The sequence below is a fragment of the Mya arenaria genome, chromosome 9 (assembly GCF_026914265.1).
Source record: "Mya arenaria isolate MELC-2E11 chromosome 9, ASM2691426v1".
Taxonomy (NCBI): domain Eukaryota; kingdom Metazoa; phylum Mollusca; class Bivalvia; order Myida; family Myidae; genus Mya; species Mya arenaria.
The window spans coordinates 15,610,629-15,632,706 of record NC_069130.1 but is presented as its reverse complement, the minus strand read 5'-3'; the positions used below and the strand labels follow the sequence as shown (position 1 = coordinate 15,632,706).

General features: G+C 33.3%; 1 protein-coding gene across 3 annotated transcripts; it reads left to right on the top strand.

Moving 5' to 3' along the window:
* Positions 1-10,357: 10,357 nt before the first annotated feature.
* Positions 10,358-21,791, top strand: LOC128245378 (heat shock 70 kDa protein 12B-like). Of its 3 annotated transcripts, none has more exons than XM_052963523.1 (7): positions 10,358-10,574; positions 15,939-16,034; positions 16,282-16,374; positions 16,600-16,719; positions 17,223-17,382; positions 18,523-18,585; positions 19,573-21,791. In XM_052963523.1, exons 1-7 carry the CDS (start codon positions 10,464-10,466, stop codon positions 19,974-19,976), a joined length of 1,047 nt encoding a protein of 348 aa, XP_052819483.1. In that variant the 5' UTR covers positions 10,358-10,463; the 3' UTR covers positions 19,977-21,791. The 3 variants fall into 3 exon arrangements, with proteins under 3 accessions (XP_052819483.1, XP_052819481.1, XP_052819482.1); XM_052963521.1 differs by having other exon boundaries at positions 16,600-16,815; XM_052963522.1 differs by lacking the exon at positions 16,282-16,374 and having other exon boundaries at positions 16,600-16,815.
* Positions 21,792-22,078: the final 287 nt, after the last annotated feature.

Here is a 22,078-nt window from a genome sequence, read left to right as displayed (position 1 = left end):
ACTTGATAAATTATTAAAATTATTATTGTCTGGTTCATGATTTAAAACAGATCTGAATTCTTTACCTATTGAATAAATTCATTTCTCTTAAAGAAATAATGATAGTTAAACATTTGACGACTTATAAACTTGTATTGTAAAATATAAAAGATTTGAAATCAATTGAGTAGTTTTTCATTTCATATTTGCTCTTAGTGGGAAACAAATCATAAGCTTAATTGTATTTAATTGTCCGAATAAAGTCTATCGTAGAACGCAATCTGTGCCTTGTAAAACAAACTGTTTACCTTTTTATCATGTCAACGTTTTCTTCCTAATTTACATATCGCGTTACCTGTGCAAGTTTAAAGGTGGACTCTTATTCCCATATAAGATTAACCACAATTAATAATTTTGTTTGATATTCCAAAAAGTTGAATACATGTCAAAAACAACAGTTCATATGAAGGATACCGAGTTTAATTTGAAAGAAATGAGCATAAAACTCGGTACCTCTATCGCATGAGACTAAAGAAGACCACAGTTAATCTTTTAGCATTCACCAACCATTTAATAAGTGTGTGTGTTCTGCTATTTAATACACGTATACAATTTTGTTATCAATAATTAATATTTTTTCATAAATGCATATTGAGTGAGCAATTAAAGGTTTATCAGTCAAAACTGATGTTTGTTATCAATGTTTATGTATTGATTTTGAATAAGAGTGTCACTTTAAATTTAGGCTTACTGTTTTCAGGTAATAAAGTAATTTTCAGGATTTAGTTGCGTTTTGTGACGCAATTTAATTCAAGAGTTTCAAGAATTTATTGGCGAATCTTGACTTATCTTACATATTTTGTGGTGTTTGTATTTGTTTATGCAGTATTATTAGTTTTCGGTGTTTATATCAGTGTATGAGTTGTTAATATGTTTGTGTCTATGGTTCATAGTCGTTCGGACCCTTGCCTTGAGCTCCTTATTTTTTTAATTTTCTCCTGGGCTTGTTCCTGATTTTTTTCATTGTATTATTACGCGCCAGTGTTTAAACAAACAGCTCAGTTATTTTAAGATTTTATAGATTTAAACTTGAAACATTCTCTAGCTGTATTTTATCATCGTCGGCAACCACTGCACTTTCTCCCGTTACACGTCATACATGGCGTGGGACAATTTGCTGACAAAATCTCGTTTTACTGAATATGCATGAGACAGGAGATACAACTTTTCTTCAAATGAATTCGCATTTTACACTCAAATAATTTTCAATATTTTAACAGTGACAGAATCCTCCGTGACACTCCATCTTGACTACTGCATTATATTACTGTACTGCGAAGACGGTCCCGGTTCCTTTCCGGCAATCGGTAGAATATTTTTTTTTTAATCGTAAAGCATCTGGTACTTCGAGGAACCAATGAAACTGCCTCATTAATTTTCATTGTGGATCGGGGGTATTCGCCGATGGTTATTTATATGAGGTTAAACAGCCAGAGCTAAAGTTGTATATATATATATATATTTATATATATATATATATATATATATATATATATATATATATATATATATATATATATATATATATATATATATATAGGATGTGCCTGTCATCAAAAAACGAATTTTGAAAAAAAAATTGGTTATACATTTCAACTTAACCTATTGTTGGTTTTTGTATGCTTCAAATATTAACACTGTTAATCGGTAATCATTCGTAGTTTTGTTGAATTAAATAAAACAAATACAATAAAAAAGCCGTTATCTCATTGTACACATATCTGCAAAAACCAAAGATATTGCATGACGCATTCATTTAGGTTTAGGGCCGTCAACAGTGCAAAAGTCGTTTGAAGAACCAAAACTAAAACTGATTAAAAAAGATGTAACGTGCCGGCTGTATGTTCAATCGGCGCCGTAGAGCTTATATGGATCGCTTTTATATAAATTTTCCTTAGGCTACTTTGCCTTATGATTGAAACAAATGATTCGGAAATGATTGGTAAGTTAAAACATAATCAACCAAATAATAAGGGTTCAACGATTATGCATTGGTTTATATAAAGTTCAATCACTTTAGTGATGAATGGATTTCTCTTACGGGAGCTTGTTTATTGGCGATGCTAAATACCTGAACCTTTGTCTGCGCACAGATCGCAATGCCCTGTGGCCAACGCAGATGCCAGGTATGAGGCTTACTAGAGATTCTAGCCACCAGTTCCGTTAACTAGACTAGATTGCAATGCTCTATGTATCTTGCTACTTGAACTGGAACGCCAGATTATTCTATAGATGTCAAGGTTCTGGTGTCTTTTTATCCCACTGATTGCAATGCTCTGTGTTCAATACTAAACAGCCTGAAGGTCAGGATTCTAATTATTTGCCTTCAAAAGACGATTTCCGTTTAGTGCTTGATGTTACCTCGACGGCGGTCAAACACATAATGAAACTTTCAGCTGGACGACGCGCTTATATACTCCCCGGGCGGACGAGTTCATTATTCAATTATGTGTAAAACGGGTTCATTCCTCTTTGCGAAATTTTGAAGGGCTCTTTTTTTCCTAATACTCTTTATGAAAACAACTCCCGGTTAATAAATAATGTTTAACATGATTCATAATTATTATTGTCGCTAATAAAATATCTGTATGGAATAAGTAAGTCTGAAATATAAAATTAACCTTTGAAAAACACCGCCAGACAAAGGGCCAATTTATAACAAAGAGTGGTAATCGTGCGATATGCGGTTACGCTACAATAATATTGTTTTGAGGTTCAATATTTAGCAAGCATCACACAAATATTCGTTGCAACATTTGTATCTTTAAGTACAAGTTGAGCGATTTAATACGAAAAAGACTACAAACGTCCAACACGAACGGTGACAGCTGCTATGCTCTTTTTGTTGTTGATCGCCATCCGTAGACATTGTTCTTTTAAATTAGGGATGGCAACGAGTACCCGAGTACTCGAGTACTCGATTGAACGTCCGAGTACTCGAGTACCAAATAACTACTCGAGTACTCGAAAAAAATAATCTATAAAAATCACCAAATACACGATTTACAGACAAAATATCAGATCTGGTTAGTTGCCGAGAGGACAATTTACGGTCCCTCTAATCCCCGCTGTATACACAATTGACCTCAATCAATTTGTTGACAGTTGTTGTGGTAGTTGGAAACTGTCAACAAAGGACCCCTATTTCAATTTAGCATGATGTCAAATGGCGAAGTTTTGATAGGGGTACTTTCACCTACACAACTCTATTGTATACCAATTAGAGACCTTTCACCAAACAATGGGCGCTAACGAGCGAAAGAGTATCGAGAATTGATTTCTTTATGGGCGTATTTTAACTATTTTTGCAATGATTATCACAATTGATTGGTTGATATTTTAAATCAAGAATTATGAATATTAATGAGGTAAACAATTACACAGTACGAAAAACTATCATTTTAAAAAAAATAAGTTGTAGAGTAAACAACTGAACTACTGAACTTCGTATTGAATTTCATTCACTCTTTTTATGTATGCTATTAATTTTCGTTCATTGTAATTCTGATTGTTGTTCATTTCTGCAGTGCAAACTTGTATAAAATGAAACGAATAAGACAAATTAAAAGCCTGAAACATTTGTTTTCTTTTTAAATATTTTTTTGTTAAAATACAAAATGAAAGTAAACTTAAAAGGTGAAAATGACCAATAATACGACCAACGCACAATATACGTCATTAACGATACATGTATACACAATATTGCCTTTGCGAACACATAATCAATTTTTCCGAGTAATCGAGTACCCGAGTACTCGATCGAACGATTGTCCGAGTACTCGAGTATTAATTTTACTACTCGTTGCCATCCCTATTTTAAATGGTTGAATTGGGCCGTGCATGTCAAATAAATTGCTTAAGTAAATGGACAGTGTAGCTATAAGTTACACCACAAAAGTCAGTTTCGAGTTATACGCAACATATACGTTTATTTATAATAAACAATTATTTTACTTTAAGGATTACAATAAACTTTATAAGAATCAGATACCATAACCAATTATAAATCTTACTTTCACAGAACTTACATTGAACGAACCAATAAACTACCTTTGGAAAAAAAAATATAACTAGACACAAGTTTTATGGTCACAAGTCTATCAAGACAAAATGATATTGAAAATATCTAAAGTACCTTCTTCTAGATTATCATATGTTTTAACATAACGCAAAATACTAATCGTAGATTGTTGTCGGTATTTGGTTAGGAATCTCTACACATTCATATTTTGTGTATTGTAATCCAAGTTCACAGGTGGACTGATCTTCGTTTAGATAGGTTATCCTCTTCTTCTAGTAAAGATTTCTTCTTCTTCGGGTCTTAATATTATGCAGAAATTAGCCTAGGACTGTGGTCACACAGACAAATACATAGATGATATGTTTTGGCATAAACAAACATAATAAGAACATGTTTGTATGCTTATAGACATGTTACAATGTATCAGAGCATATTTCTAAGCATAAACATGCTCTTACCATGTTCGGTTATTCCAAAATACATCGTGTGAAACTCGCATGCCTCAAGTCGCATATCCGACACGTTTTCACTAAGCATAATATTTTTTCTCCAATACGTCCCACCACATTGCGGTATTTGTGGACAAAAAACTCCTAGTGCCGTAAGAGCAAGTGTTTATCTATGTGGTATCACGATTTGCTCGCCATTAAGGCACAGGTAGCTAGTGCATCCGTCAACAAGTTTCATGAGTGATCCTCTTCTAGAAGCAAAGCCATAGGGACAACAAAACGCTGCGGGCACTGGAGTCGATGGTAGCTGAGGACTGCGACATTTTGCAGTTGATAGTTGAATGAGACCCTCGGGCTTGTGTAAATATATCTGTTAATATTGCTTTTATCCTAATGACGAGAACGAACTACTAAAATAGAAGTCACACAGTCACCTTACAGCCACCCTGTATAATACTAAGAGCCTAGGGTTTGTCAGCTTCACTATTTATACCTTCCTACAACGTGACAAAAGGCGTTGATACGAAACATTTGGAAGGTCATCGCATTACGAGGGTTGATAACAGCATGGTGACCTCGATACGAACTGTTCACTATGTTTGCAACAGAGATGATATAATTTAGTTGTTTGTGTTTGAATAATTAAAGAGATAATGAATTTTCACTCCTATACCTGTAAAAATATTCTTTTATGTGATTATCATTTACCAGATTTCGTAAGAAACAGATTTCTTTAATGACATTTCTCTGGCATGTATTCCTGAAAATATCATTACTTAAGATGTATATAGTATGGCAAATATGTGTTGCGTTAATTATACTTATTCTAAGTCAATCAGTCCAGTTACTTTATTCACAACTTGAATATGAGTTTCTCTGTACATAATGCCCTGTATCTCTGTAAGTAGCAGTCTGCTAATGAATTTCCACCTGACCTCATCTCTTTAACTGTCAGAGTCAAATCAACATACAACTTTACAAAACTTTTAATATTTTGGCAACCTAAACAACTAAACAAAAAATAACAAGGATATCAATTAATTCGAAGACCCGAAGAAGAAGAAATCTTTACTAGAAGAAGAGGATAACCTATCTAAACGAAGATCAGTCCACCTGTGAACTTGGATTACAATACACAAAATATGAATGTGTAGAGATTCCTAACCAAATACCGACAACAATCTACGATTAGTATTTTGCGTTATGTTAAAACATATGATAATCTAGAAGAAGGTACTTTAGATATTTTCAATATCATTTTGTCTTGATAGACTTGTGACCATAAAACTTGTGTCTAGTTATATTTTTTTTTCCAAAGGTAGTTTATTGGTTCGTTCAATGTAAGTTCTGTGAAAGTAAGATTTATAATTGGTTATGGTATCTGATTCTTATAAAGTTTATTGTAATCCTTAAAGTAAAATAATTGTTAATTATAAATAAACGTATATGTTGCGTATAACTCGAAACTGACTTTTGTGGTGTAACTTATAGCTACACTGTCCATTTACTTAAGCAATTTATTTGACATGCACGGCCCAATTCAACCATTTAAAAGAACAATGTCTACGGATGGCGATCAACAACAAAAAGAGCATAGCAGCTGTCACCTTTCGTGTTGGACGTTTGTAGTCTTTTTCGTATTAAATCGCTCAACTTGTACTTAAAGATACAAATGTTGCAACGAATATTTGTGTGATGCTTGCTAAATATTGAACCTCAAAACAATATTATTGTAGCGTAACCGCATATCGCACGATTACCGCTCTTTGTTATAAATTGGCCCTTTGTCTGGCGGTGTTTTTCAAAGGTTAATTTTATATTTCAGACTTACTTATTCCATACAGATATTTTATTAGCGACAATAATAATTATGAATCATGTTAAACATTATTTATTAACCGGGAGTTGTTTTCATAAAGAGTATTAGGAAAAAAAGAGCCCTTCAAGTTTTCGCAAAGAGGAATGAACCCGTTTTACACATAATTGAATAATGAACTCGTCCGCCCGGGGAGTATATAAGCGCGTCGTCCAGCTGAAAGTTTCATTATGTGTTTGACCGCCGTCGAGGTAACATCAAGCACTAAACGGAAATCGTCTTTTGAAGGCAAATAATTAGAATCCTGACCTTCAGGCTGTTTAGTATTGAACACAGAGCATTGCAATCAGTGGGATAAAAAGACACCAGAACCTTGACATCTATAGAATAATCTGGCGTTCCAGTTCAAGTAGCAAGATACATAGAGCATTGCAATCTAGTCTAGTTAACGGAACTGGTGGCTAGAATCTCTAGTAAGCCTCATACCTGGCATCTGCGTTGGCCACAGGGCATTGCGATCTGTGCGCAGACAAAGGTTCAGGTATTTAGCATCGCCAATAAACAAGCTCCCGTAAGAGAAATCCATTCATCACTAAAGTGATTGAACTTTATATAAACCAATGCATAATCGTTGAACCCTTATTATTTGGTTGATTATGTTTTAACTTACCAATCATTTCCGAATCATTTGTTTCAATCATAAGGCAAAGTAGCCTGAGGAAAATTTATATAAAAGCGATCCATATAAGCTCTACGGCGCCGATTGAACATACAGCCGGCACGTTACATCTTTTTTAATCAGTTTTAGTTTTGGTTCTTCAAACGACTTTTGCACTGTTGACGGCCCTAAACCTAAATGAATGCGTCATGCAATATCTTTGGTTTTTGCAGATATGTGTACAATGAGATAACGGCTTTTTATTGTATTTGTTTTATTTAATTCAACAAAACTACGAATGATTACCGATTAACAGTGTTAATATTTGAAGCATACAAAAACCAACAATAGGTTAAGTTGAAATGTATAACCAATTTTTTTTTCAAAATTCGTTTTTTGATGACAGGCACATCCTATATATATATATATATATATATATATATATATATATATATATATATATATATATATATATATACAACTTTAGCTCTGGCTGTTTAACCTCATATAAATAACCATCGGCGAATACCCCCGATCCACAATGAAAATTAATGAGGCAGTTTCATTGGTTCCTCGAAGTACCAGATGCTTTACGATTAAAAAAAAAATATTCTACCGATTGCCGGAAAGGAACCGGGACCGTCTTCGCAGTACAGTAATATAATGCAGTAGTCAAGATGGAGTGTCACGGAGGATTCTGTCACTGTTAAAATATTGAAAATTATTTGAGTGTAAAATGCGAATTCATTTGAAGAAAAGTTGTATCTCCTGTCTCATGCATATTCAGTAAAACGAGATTTTGTCAGCAAATTGTCCCACGCCATGTATGACGTGTAACGGGAGAAAGTGCAGTGGTTGCCGACGATGATAAAATACAGCTAGAGAATGTTTCAAGTTTAAATCTATAAAATCTTAAAATAACTGAGCTGTTTGTTTAAACACTGGCGCGTAATAATACAATGAAAAAAATCAGGAACAAGCCCAGGAGAAAATTAAAAAAATAAGGAGCTCAAGGCAAGGGTCCGAACGACTATGAACCATAGACACAAACATATTAACAACTCATACACTGATATAAACACCGAAAACTAATAATACTGCATAAACAAATACAAACACCACAAAATATGTAAGATAAGTCAAGATTCGCCAATAAATTCTTGAAACTCTTGAATTAAATTGCGTCACAAAACGCAACTAAATCCTGAAAATTACTTTATTACCTGAAAACAGTAAGCCTAAATTTAAAGTGACACTCTTATTCAAAATCAATACATAAACATTGATAACAAACATCAGTTTTGACTGATAAACCTTTAATTGCTCACTCAATATGCATTTATGAAAAAATATTAATTATTGATAACAAAATTGTATACGTGTATTAAATAGCAGAACACACACACTTATTAAATGGTTGGTGAATGCTAAAAGATTAACTGTGGTCTTCTTTAGTCTCATGCGATAGAGGTACCGAGTTTTATGCTCATTTCTTTCAAATTAAACTCGGTATCCTTCATATGAACTGTTGTTTTTGACATGTATTCAACTTTTTGGAATATCAAACAAAATTATTAATTGTGGTTAATCTTATATGGGAATAAGAGTCCACCTTTAAACTTGCACAGGTAACGCGATATGTAAATTAGGAAGAAAACGTTGACATGATAAAAAGGTAAACAGTTTGTTTTACAAGGCACAGATTGCGTTCTACGATAGACTTTATTCGGACAATTAAATACAATTAAGCTTATGATTTGCTTCCCACTAAGAGCAAATATGAAATGAAAAACTACTCAATTGATTTCAAATCTTTTATATTTTACAATACAAGTTTATAAGTCGTCAAATGTTTAACTATCATTATTTCTTTAAGAGAAATGAATTTATTCAATAGGTAAAGAATTCAGATCTGTTTTAAATCATGAACCAGACAATAATAATTTTAATAATTTATCAAGTATGTCACTCAATCCCCCGAAAAAGAAAATGCATTAGGCGTCAATGGCTAATTATAATATACCATATTACTTAATTATGTGCTACTCCATAAAGGCGCCTTACAGTATAAAATGAAAAATGATATTCGTCCATGGGCGTCTAGGATTGCAGATTTGTTAGTTGATGTCATTGAAGTTATTCCTTCAATTGCAATTTGTTTTCAATGATTTATTGTATTATACTGTCAATTAAATTTCTTGTTTCATCAAAACGTTCTTCAAGAAAATAAATTTATGCACTTTACTTTTCATTTGAAAGCGATTGTCCCTTATTGATCGCGTGGTATCACTGACAAGTTTTGTTTGCAGATAATTGAATATTATAGATATCTGGTGAGCTTGCATTGTAATGAATAGAACACTCAAAAGAGTCCAAAGTTCACTCCATTTCAATTTATCAGCATAAGAGTATTTCAGATCTAGTTTTGATAATATGCACTTCGAAATATACTTCCTTGTTTGTCGCTCAAGATATTTCTCTTTCTGTTGAACTTGTCCATTTATAAAATGCTGCATTTTTGTCAGCTAAACTTCAACTTTGTATCTTCTGCTTCGAGTTTCTCAGCCATAACGCCCACAATGTTTTTGTGAAATTATCATAATGTAAATTGTACCAAATTTTTAAACATTCTATAGCATCATATTATATGAATAATCCAATAATTCGCTTTGTTCGTGACAAAACTCCAGACATACAACAGAGATATCAACATATACATTGTTCTGTTAATATGGATCTGTATTACCGCCTTTGAACGCTCAGCGAAATGTGGACATCAGTGTTTGGTTCAAATAATTTATATTACCTTAGATTAGTCTTGACATAAGTCAGCAGTTTAAGCATAATGAATATATAAGCTTGAACGATGATACACATGCAAAACATTTGTAAGTAAAATGTATTAAATATTCATTTATATACTGGTGAAAGGGACTCGTTCTAGATCTTTAAGATTAGACCTCTTAAATAATAGTTTCGTTTGAAGCGTGATCAAAACGCCGTTCTCAATAATAAAGCATTATTTAATGTTCAGAGGAGAGTCAATGATTATTTAGAATTTGGTCAGAAAATTTACTGTTTTGCCGAAAAGCTTTAATAAATCAGTTGAAAATTATTTCTTGTTATGACTGGTTTGACAAAAATGAGTATCCGTCAGTTGTTTTTTTCGGTTTCGCGTATTAAGGTAAATAGTACCTCTCAAGTTTAAAATAAAGATGTTTGCTAACACTCACTCCGTGAACGAAACACTTTAAGACATTTGATATCTTTTAAGAGCTCGCAATAGCCTTTCAAGATATCATGTTTAACAGTACCCAATAGATAAACGCTTCACAATGTAAATTTACATTTAAATTTCATAGATATCGAGAGGATGAATATTACACACCTACCCGTATAAGAAAATGAAGGATATTGCACTGAGTTTGATTTTGAGCAAAGAAAAAGTGTGTATTCAATACACAATTAAACGGAAAAAAGATGAGTGAAACGAGAATAAATGAAATAATTGTTGCGGCGATAGATTTTGGAACGACATTTTCTGGTTACGCCTACTCTTATAGGGAGGAGTACTTACGAGATCCACTTCAGGTTCGTACTTTCGCTTTCCATATGCATATATACTATTTGTGCGAAGCTTATATATAAAGCATGCTCTAAATATTTTTTTCGAAATACTTGAGTCTGTTTTTAGAATCCATTATATTGAAATACTCCTAATCATCACTCTTAATGGTTAAATTGGATAAAAACGGGTTTTCACTACCTAATTACGGTAGGGCTGTAATGAATGAACTTTAACAGCAAGAGGTAAAGATATCTCCTTTTCTATTTAAAATGATTCTATATATAGGAAATCGTTTGAACATAATGAAGGAGATGACATGCCTTTTTATAACAAACCTATTTTTTTAGTTATTATTTCTACTGTACCAAAAAACACATTTTTTGTTTATTTTAATTATTATTTCCTCTGAAATGTGCAATGTTTTCTGCACTCAAATACCAAAAGTATACCATTTCGTTTCTCCAAAACTAGGTAACATTTTGAACGACGGGTGCAGTTCACATTCAGAACTCCTCGGCCATTGTTATCTAAAACAACCTCGGATGTATGCCTGTACATCAGTAGAAACAGTTCGTAAAATATCGAATTATATCATTAATTATATGAAATAGTTTGGCTTATATTTGTTGATCTAAGTTTAAATTGATTGCCAGTGAAGTGTTTTATTGCACACATAATTAAGATTCCCAAGAGATAAGTCATTAACTTTAACTGCAAATTAAATTACTACGCGATCTACTTGCATCGGACTTAAAGGGGCAACAGGACTATATAAACCTCCAGGTGGCGCTGGGGCAAGCTTTTGTATAATTTTATGCACGTTTTACATCAGGGACCCTTATTCCAAATTTATACAATGCTTACAAAAAGTTGAGACATGAAACTTTGCAGGCATGTAGCATGAAGGTTAAACAAATTAAAAATCCTTAATTTGATTTTAAAACATTACTAGAAACATGACTTTGAGAAAAAAATCCAACTGTCAGATTCAAAATTTGAATTTTCCGGGGGAGTTGCTTTTTGGTGTTCTGGGGGTTATGAAATCTCTGTTGTAAACATTACCACGTGCTGGTGTTTATATCCCTAGCAGCTTGCTTGTAGCAGACGGCATGCCTTACTATCAAATACTGTAGTAACAAAAGTGAACAAACCTTGAAAAGTTTTTATTCCACCTGATTTTCCAAAAATTATTGATAAATATCATCAGCTTCATATGCTTCATTTTAGTCTAATTGTTTTCTATGATATTAACACTTTTTCTTTTGAAGCGTTACGTAATTAACAAGTCTGGTGAATCATCCCCAGGTTGAAATATGTAACTTTGTTTTCATATTTGTCGTTTTAAAAAAATAATATTTATGAGCCTCGTTGCTTAAATGTTAGTTGCTCCTTCGCTTTTCTATCAAAAGCTTTGTCATCATTACAAATGTTTATATCCTAGCCAGGTAAAGTGAATATCTCCTATTGTTCTTCAGTCATGTATATCTTTGTCCTGATTATTTTGTTCCATATTTTGAGTCTTCTTATTCTGCCCAAAGTTATTATTTTAATGGAAGGCAGTACCTAGTTCCATGTCATGCAAATGTTCATGTATAACTGTGTTTGAGTTCTCTCCTTTTTGACTCAAAATGTGCGTTTGATTTCCAGTTATCAATACACAAACCAGATTCCAGCCAGTGACATTTAATTACCAATTAAAGGTGTCAACACTATCTGAATTGTTTCCTTCCTGAACTCGTTTACAATAAGGTTAATATGTACTAGGGTTGTGGATGCATTCAATAAAGCATTATTATTGTTTGTTGACGTAATAATTAGTTTTGGATTCCAGACTGAGAATAAACCTTGCTACTTTGGACTGGAATGAGAATGTTGATTCTAAACACTTGAGAGGGATGTCCCATATAGAAAAAAGATCTAGTCGAGCTTACAAAATGCCAGTTAGGAACAGGAAAGCAATCATTTCAAAGAAAACATCTGGAAAAGTTGGCTTGGTCATCTTTATTTCATATAGAAGATTGTAGTGTGGAGAAATACATCGTCTGCTCTGATCAGCCCTGTTTGTTTACATTCCTCTTGTGTGTACTAAAGATAGAACACTGAGTTTAACAGACAGGTACATAGCTGAGGGAATTTACAATAAGTCACTCCCCATTTACTCGCTGCCGAGGCAGCGAATGTTGCCCCTTTAAACATACCGATTTCTGAGTATGTAAATATTTATGCAAAAAGGTGGAGAAACAAGCTCAGTAGCAAAATGTTTGAACATAAACCCGGTTTAGTGGCACTGGGTAAACGCCAGAGACATAAAACACACAATCACAAACAAAAAACATAGAAGAACAGTACAAAACTCAGGAAACAGCAAGTGCATACATACTATATATAAAAAGATAGGTATATTTATCAAAAATTGTTAGGTACCGCCTTGGAAGGTCCGTAAAATGTAAATTTACTGGGGGGGGGGGCGGTTAAACCAGTTAATGTGCACAAACCTCACTCTTATCCCAACAATCATTAATAAAGATAAAACGCAAAAGGTAAATCTTATCAAAGTATGCATTAACTTGAGGAAACTTATCAATAAAACAAATAATAATAAACGTATAGGTAAACCCCAAGTACTTCTATGATTAGAGATCCCAACTCTGTCTGCAGACGGAGGGAAACAATTCAGAGCACCTAATGCAAAAACTTTTCAAAGATACGATGCGGTCATCGTTAGAAACTATAAACATCCCACACAGTCTGCCTTATAAAATAAAAGATTTAAAACTGTGTGTTCATAAAGTTTCATAATAAAAATCATCATTATACTAAAACTGGGAACAAATAAGGAAAACATTATTAAAAATAAAAGCCTGTCCAAATACATCAGGTTCTTTTTGATAAAAATGACTGAGGAGTTCCAAATGGTGTAGTTCAAAGTTCAATTAAATAACTTCGTTGTTGAATTTTCCTCCTTTCGATTAAATGGATACAAATGCTCTTAAAAACTAATCAGTTGTGTCAGCTCAATGAAACTTTCAACAAATCATCTTTCTATGAATATTTTTATAAGCCTTCAATAATAACGAATGTCGTTTAGGCCGCTGGGAAGCAATGCATTTTATATTGTTACTGAATTGCTTAAAAACGAGGAAAAGTAATTTATGGCGTAAAGCCTAAATTACAAACTACTACTTTTACAGCTGCAATACTTAATCATGTCGTTTTTTAAATATCTGTAGATCACCTGCGGCATTATCTATTTTTGTCAAAACTGCTTTTTAACTTCTTTAATCAAACTTATATCCAATTTCTAGTTTAGAAGTTGTCTATTTTACGTTACTATTTATCTGTTGAAACAATACCACCATGAAATGCAACAAGTATGTTACTTGCATTACATACAGGACTCATAGTATTTTTGTGCCAATTAACCGTTGTACTTGATGACATATTACAATGCTTTTGTATTTCTAAGTATCATATTTTTAGTAATTTTAATTTACTTCGAGCCTTTTTATTCCGTTAAGATGTGTGTAATCTCAATCAAATATTTCTTGAAAAGCGTTATTAAAGTATAGTTATTGTATATAGGTTTCATTCCGCATCTAAAATGTCGTGGATACATGGTTCCTTAAAATAAACATAATAACTTATCTTTACAATGGTAAAAGGGCTATTTAAGCCTTTTAGTAATCTCCTAATTCATATTTTGATAATTGCAGTTTTTTTATTGGTCGTATTTTGTTGTTATGTAAATGTGCATTGATTAATCGGCAGTTTACTCTGCATCCCCTTTTCTTTGATCCCTGTCTTAATTGTTAATTAGGTAATTAACTCAAATATGTAAATATTTGTTATTTGCATCAGTTTACAGTTAAGCACATTAACTTGCAAACAAAATACAAAGTTTAACATAGACATTTAAGTTAGGGTTGTGGGTACATGCCGTCTATTTCAGTTAAGACGTTTGGTAATATTCACATATACTTATTTGTGGAATGTGGCTAGTAACTTATAATATGGGATTAAACATGGCATAACACATTTGATAAACTGAAACAACAGATATAATAACATATTTGAAAACATTGTTTTTGCCAATTTCGTTTAAATTGATAAACTTGTAAGCATGTAATTGTAGTATTTCTAAGAATATCAGGTCCCAAACATTTAAAAAGTCTCTTAAGGTCAACGCTTTTGGTCAAATATATTTAATGAATTTTAAAATATTTCATTCAATGAAATGTAAAAAATGACAGTGTAAAAGTAATCCGTTCCGTCGAAAACATCGTTTAAAGGGCAAAGAGAAAACTTTATTTTAGATTTAGGTACAGTTTGTTGTCCCCATCTACCAATTATGATATGGAAGTTGTGATTACTTGTACGAAAATGTATAAGATTTAAGCTTCGACAGTTTTGCAATATATTGAAATACTCTTCAATTTCTTTATCATATATAATTAACGAATATATTTTAGATGAGCTATTGATCTGTTCGAATCAGGTTTAATAGAATTCGTCCACAAGAGTGGATTTTACAATTGAAGAAATGTTCCGCGTATTCATTATAGTTTGGTTAAGCCTAACATATGAATATAACCTGTTTGATCAAGTATTGATTTAATACCTGTGTGCCAAGAGGTATTTATTCGCTGTTCAATGTATTTTTAATCAATAGGCTAACCTATAAAGTTTGCACTGATAACATTATCAATTCGCTGATTATTTGGCACCCTGCCACTACCCACAGGGAAATAGACATAATATCAATATCATGACTTTACAAGTCGGACATGTCTTTAAAGGGACTGGATCATGGTTTCTAAAATGCACTTTGTACAAACACAAAAGGTAATGGTTGCAAATCATATAAGTATTCAAACTAAGTTACTGGCAGCTGGAACTCTTCAGAAAATGGTGATATTTTCTCCTGAAGACCAGATTTTTGCATTCAGTTTCTTACGGGATTCAGCGATTCGTTGTAGCATAATTGGTTGTTTGACATTATCACGTAATGTTATCACTGTTTTCTAAAAAGGTCGAAATTCCCATTTCTTTGGTATAAGACCTTGTGGCCTACAGGTAGCAGACTTGTTTTTTTTTTCATATTTCTACCTAACTGGTGCGGGTTCGCACCCTACTACGACCGTTTTTTAAACTTTGTGTTTTCTTCTGCAATTTTCGTATGAAAGAGTAAAATAATGATACTAGAATAAGTGTTTTCAGATGCATAACCGGACAAACTTTTGGTAAGAAAAATGAGCGAGCTACTTTTAGCCGTTTTCAGTTGAATCAGAATGAATGGGTTTAAATTAAACTAATAATTGTAGTATTACAAGTCGTATTATCACATACGCTGTGCAAATAGAAAATGGACCTACGTTATCTACATACAGATATATTCAAATCGCTGGGATGGCCAGATTCTTCCGCAAGCCCCTACTGTGCTACTGTTCAACAGTGAAAAGACGGAATCTTACTTCGGATTTGAGGTTTGTTCGAAAAATATTGATTGTATTCCGGATTACTATTGTTATCTTTACTTTTAATTTTATTGGCAACCAAAGAGGATATTAACAATGGTCGGGGACTAGTCATATAGCAACAGTTAAAAGAATAATAGTTTGACAGTCCAGGTGTTGGAATCTTTCACCAACGTAGGCCGATAAGTATATTAGCTTTCGGACAGTGATCTACATCGAAATATGTCGTACATTGCTGATATGTATTCACTTAAAGGCGGAAGAGAAATACGATGGACTAATAAAAAGAAAAGAACATAAAGACTGGCGATATTTTCAAAGGTTCAAAATGGATCTTCACAGAGAGAAAGTATGTTGTTACTTATATGTGTTTTGAAAATTGAATAATGCATACCGTTATTTAGTTACAGTAAGTGGTTTTTTACTTGTGTACTTTTATAGTTGATATAAGCATAACATCCATGTAGTACCACTTTTAAAACTTACATAACTATTTAACTGTCTATTTTCTAAACAATTATCTGTTTGAAACGTAAAAATAATTTTCTTTGATGTCTAATTAACCACTTTTTAGAAACTCACACGGAAAATGACTATAAAAGATGCACAAGGGAGAAATATGCCTGCGGTGGAAGTTTTTGCCGCTGCCATTAGACATTTGAAGAATCATTTTATGGAGCAGGCTAAGCTGAGGGTAAAAATCCAGGAGAATGAAGTTCGTTGGGTGATCACCGTCCCTGCTATCTGGAGTGATGATGCCAAAGAATTCATGGTTGTGGCGGCAGAAATGGTTTGTCGTCATACTTCGTTTAAAATGCAACCATATAATTCGTCGATACGAGGCTTTTTCATGGTTATTTAAACCATCATAACTTGCATATACGCCTAAGGTCATAATTAAAATTCCAAGTAAAATGTTTTTTGTTTTTTTTTTAATTTCAGCCTTATTTTGGCATTAAGAACATGAACGTCACACCGAAAATTTGACATCCTGCTGTGACAACACGGCATTTGTTTTCATTTGGACTGTATCATAATACTATCGTTAATGCATTTGATTATGAAAATATGGTTTTGATAGAAAATATGGGCCTCCTTCAGTATCATTAAGTTGGGTCTGTGTGACATAATGTTTGAATATAAGTATTGAAAAACATTGAAGTGTCAGATACAAATACAAATATTTGCTTTTCTAAGGCTGGAATAAAAGAAGATAAATTATCACTTGCATACGAACCAGAAGCTGCGGCTATCTACTGCAAACATATGAGACTTGCAAAGCTTAGAGAGCCAGGAAAAGATGCAACAATTCAAGCGTTTCCTACGGGACTAAAGTTTCTTGTTCTTGATCTTGGAGGTGAGTCTAGCTTGAATACATTTAATTTGACATTGCAGTGTATTTTATGACCGAATTTAAGAATGTCACACATACTTATCAGTCATGTATTTTGGCTATTTGTATTTAAATAATGATTGGCACTATATTTTGACATATGTTGCCCTTGTCGTCAGTGTTGGGATATCTTAGGCAAGACATACACATACTCGAAAAGGCAAAATCGTATGCGCTGCTTGTAATTTATTATCATTTTATTACTTAAGTTTAAACATCAATAGGGGTTTGATGTTTCAGTTTTCTGTCTTGTTAGGGGGAACTGTCGACATTTCCGCACATCAAGTGCAAGACGACGGCTCTCTAAAAGCACTTAGAGAGCCTTCAGGTGGAAAATGGGGAGGGACTCTTGTCGATGACGGTTTTTTAGAAATATTTGAAGGTCTCTTTGGAGCTGATTTCATGACTGGCCTAAAAAGCGACATTGAACAAGCCGAATCTAAACGCGAGCTTGATGCCGAAATTGAAATGAAGAAGAGAACAATTGTTGGTAAAAGTAATGCCAAGGCTAATAACGTTATTTCGATTAAATTACCATTCGCATTGCTTGAAGGAACAAAGTCTGCTCAGTTTGAAAGTGCTTTAGAAAGCGGAATATATGAACTCATACAAGGTAAACTCCAGATTGACAATTCAATTTTGTTATCGGCCTTCGAAAATTCAGTTTCGAAAATCGTAGAACATCTTAACTTTCTGCTGGGAAAGACCGAGTTGGAACGATTGGATGCTGTTGTTATGGTAGGTGGATTTTCAGACTCGAAAGTAGTTCAGGAAGCAATCAAAGACGTTCTAGAGAATTACCCGAATGTAGACTTGATAATACCAGAGAACAGCGCTTCAGCTATTGTTCACGGTAATTATGCAATATAATGACATAGCAGATCCGATGCCATGTGCTCAAGCATGCGTTTTTGTTCTGGTCTCGGCTTTCGCCTTTCCTGATATTACTCCGCTTCCCATGAATCAATCACTGTATTAAATCCCCATCATGCCCGAACAACTGTTACTTCAAAATATACATCAAACTATCAATTTATTAATTAATGCGATGTTGCTTTTTTGTTGCGTATCAATAGCTCCATATCTTTGGTTGTGTTCTTTCAGGAGCTGTCTTATATGGATTCAACCCATCAGTCATATCAACCCGGAAATCAAAATACTCTTATGGTAGGTTTAGGTTATCACGTCATATTGAAAAATCCTTGTGTTAATTACAGTAAAATTGCGATCGCTCGAGGTTGCCGGGAACCGAGCCTACTCCTCGAGGGAACCGATGTTTCGAACGACCCGATTTCAATTTTCTCCAGTCTGTAATGAAATATATTTATGTGTATTTCAAGTATGAAGTAAGAAGTAGTCTGTAAACTAAGACACCGATTATGTGTTGCATTGTGGAAAACGCCCATGTGTTCAAAGGCTGTCGTATACTATATGTAGACTAAGTATAGAAATGTAAAAGAAATATAATTATATCAATTAATCGATTTTATTTTTACAAAATGGTCATTATGAAAAGCAAAGTGACAAAAAGACATTCTTTTTAGAGATTCCGATGCTGGATCGATATGGAAAGGTTTATTCATATTTTTATTACTCCTTTACATTTCTCACAATTGACTTCTCGTCATTTACCTCTCATAATTATCTTCTAAAATGCCCATGTCAACTAATATCGGTCATGCGTTAACAATTGTTTGTGTTCGGGAAAAGTGTGAAATTATGACCTCGAGGTAGCCATAAGGTTTTGTGCTTGAGTTGTGTACTTGGGACCGAGCATATTGCACGACTCTTCGACATAATTCGGTTTCGATGCAGCGTTGGTATATTTTATATGAAAATAGAAGGAAAAATATTAGAGAGCAAGCTCCAACCTCGAGGGAACGCAGGTTCTCGAACGTCGGCAGTTTTACTGTATTAAAAACATGTGAAGGAATTCAAATGATGTTAATTATTTGATGAGAACTTAAGATTTTAAGTTATTTTTAAAATAAAAAGAGAAAGAAGAGCATACTTCGAGATAATGGAGTACAAATAGCAAACGCATATCATAATTTGTTTATAAGATAACATATCACAATATTTTCCGCTTTAAACAGGTATCATTCTTGGCAGTAACTATATACAGTAAATAAAATACTTTTTGTTTTATTTCAGGAATTAGTACATCGGCTCCGTTTGTTGAAGAACTTCATCCGTTGTCACATAGGGTGCAAAGAGATGGGTCCAACCAATGTGAAGACATATTCAAGGTCTTTGTTAAGAAAGGTGAGGAAGTGATCCCTGGACAAACAACGGCTACTCACGAGTTCAACCCCTCTCCGCTTACTAGAGAGAATCAAACTATTGAAGTTTATAAGTCAGAGGAAGACGAACCACCAAAGTTTGTTACAGAATGTCAGAAAGTCGGGCTTGTGTGTTTTACTGTTCCCGATAGTGACTTTGATGTAACGACTGTCAGAGTAGACATGAAGTTTGGAGGTACACAGATGACCGTTTCCGCAGTCGTAAATGGGCCGAATGGAAGTAAATCAGTGGAAGCCTTTTTTGATTGGCTATAATACACATTTCCTTTCAGTGGATAAGATAGCGTAGTATAATTAGTGTGATAATTTGATTGTAATATTGTAGTCATTGTATATGATTCAAATCGTTGTATGAAGCTTGGATACGAAGATTCTGTGTTACCAAACATTGTGTGAAAACTACAAAAAGTTCCAGTGCTCAACTGATGGTATGCTCTTGTTCAACTATAAAAAAAGATAATTGGCATCAAGTTTATAAACAGTATGCCTAATAGATTTACTACAGGATTGTACTTTTTAAATTGAAGGAAAACATTTGAATAGTTTAAACTGTCAGTTGAAAGTTCTCGCGCAGCAATCATTGCAAACTGGTATTTTGGTAAGAGGCCTGCGACACTATCCACCTTGTGTACGGCCGGCTAAAACAGGAAGGAATCCTGGTCGTTTTCGGACTCTTAACGCCGTACTCCAAATATCATCTACTGCAAACAAAAAACAACAATTATACAATTAATACCAATCATCATACAGATGTAACTACTCTACTTTTTCAACACTTAAACATCTTGTGATTGTGTTAGAAGACACATATATAATGATATTTATAATATACATTTTCTCCTTGATGTATACATTATATATTTTTACTGTTTTGATTTGGGGTTTTGGGCATAAGATTGTTACATACATTGTATAATTTACATTGTTTAGCATATTGCTAAATTCTCTACTGAAACAAACTTGTTATTGAGGTAGACTCAATGAATTACTTGGATTTTATTTAAACCCTGGATATAAAGGCAACATTTTGAAGAGTACTTGCCTTCTAGTTTTTGAAGATGAATTCCTAAAACAAATTATAGTGTTGAATATAGCATCCTTACATAACTAAGCTTTCAGTTCCTTGATTTTATGAAAAGTTTGCTAATTCATGTTATCTTTAAAACCGTTTTTGGTTGACTCGGAGTGTTTTGGCATGTGAAGTCATTTTCTTCAAATATTTTACATAGGTGATCATTTGGAAGAAAAAATAAGCTAATATATGTCGCTTTAATTTTTAATAATGTTTTCTTTATTTGTTCCCAGTTTTAGTTCAATGATGCTTTTTATTACGAAACTCTATGATCACACAGTTTTAAACCTTTTATTTTATAAGGCAGACTGTGTGTGATGCTTATAGTTTCAAACAATGACTGCATGGTATCTTTGAAAAGTTTTTGTATTAGGTGCTTTGAATTGTATTCCTCCGTCTGCAAATAGAGTTTGGATCTCTACTCATAAAAGCACTAAGGGTTTACCTGTTAGTTTATTATTATTTGTTTTATTGTTAAGTTTCCTCAAGTTAATTCATACTTTGATAAGATTTACCTTTAGCGTTTTTTTTTCTTTATTTAGGATAATTGGGATAAGGGTAAGGTTTGTGCACTTATACTGGTTTAACTCCCCAGTACATTTACATTTTACTGACCGTTCCAAGGCGGTACCAAACAATCCTTGATAAACATACCTAGTTTTTTTTTATATAAAGTATGTATGCAATGTGCTGTTTGTGTAGTTTTGTGCTGTTCTTCCATGATTCTTGTTTGTGATCTTTTGGTTTTTATGTTTTATGTCTTTGGCGTTTGACCAGTTTCAATAAACCGGGTTTATATTTAAACGTTTGCTACTGAGCTTGTTTCTGTAGTTTTTCGCATAACTATTGTACCGAGATACAAGACTTAAACACTTAACGTCGAGAACACAGTTTGACCATTCAGTGTAAGAGACGCTTGTAAATTACACATCAACGTTTTGAACTTGTTTGAATGATATGTCAACAACTATGCAAGTCGTATGATTTTTAATATGTATGCCAAGACACGTCTTTTAATATTTTATATCAAATGTTAGAATTGCTAACAACGGACAGTCTGAATCGGATATTATTTCCTTTGACCACTCGACTATCGATACCGAAAAAGTTCCAAATGTATGTGTTTTTAAAATCGTGTCCATTTAAAAAGCCTTACATTTCAATTCGTCCAAACTAGAAACGCCAAATATCTGGAATTATCTTAATATATGTATTGAACTAAAAGCAGTGGAATGATTTTTGATTCAAACACACATCTAATTTTTCTTCTAAAACGACACGTCTT

Excerpts from the sequence above, each read along its gene's own strand:
- LOC128245378 (XM_052963521.1), top strand. The coding sequence starts at position 10,464 with ATGAGTGAAACGAGAATAAATGAAATAATTGTTGCGGCGATAGATTTT. Across the intron at positions 10,575-15,938 it reads ACTTACGAGATCCACTTCAG|ATATATTCAAATCGCTGGGA; the intron begins GTTCGTACTTTC and ends ATCTACATACAG. Across the intron at positions 16,816-17,222 it reads TGGTTGTGGCGGCAGAAATG|GCTGGAATAAAAGAAGATAA; the intron begins GTTTGTCGTCAT and ends TGCTTTTCTAAG.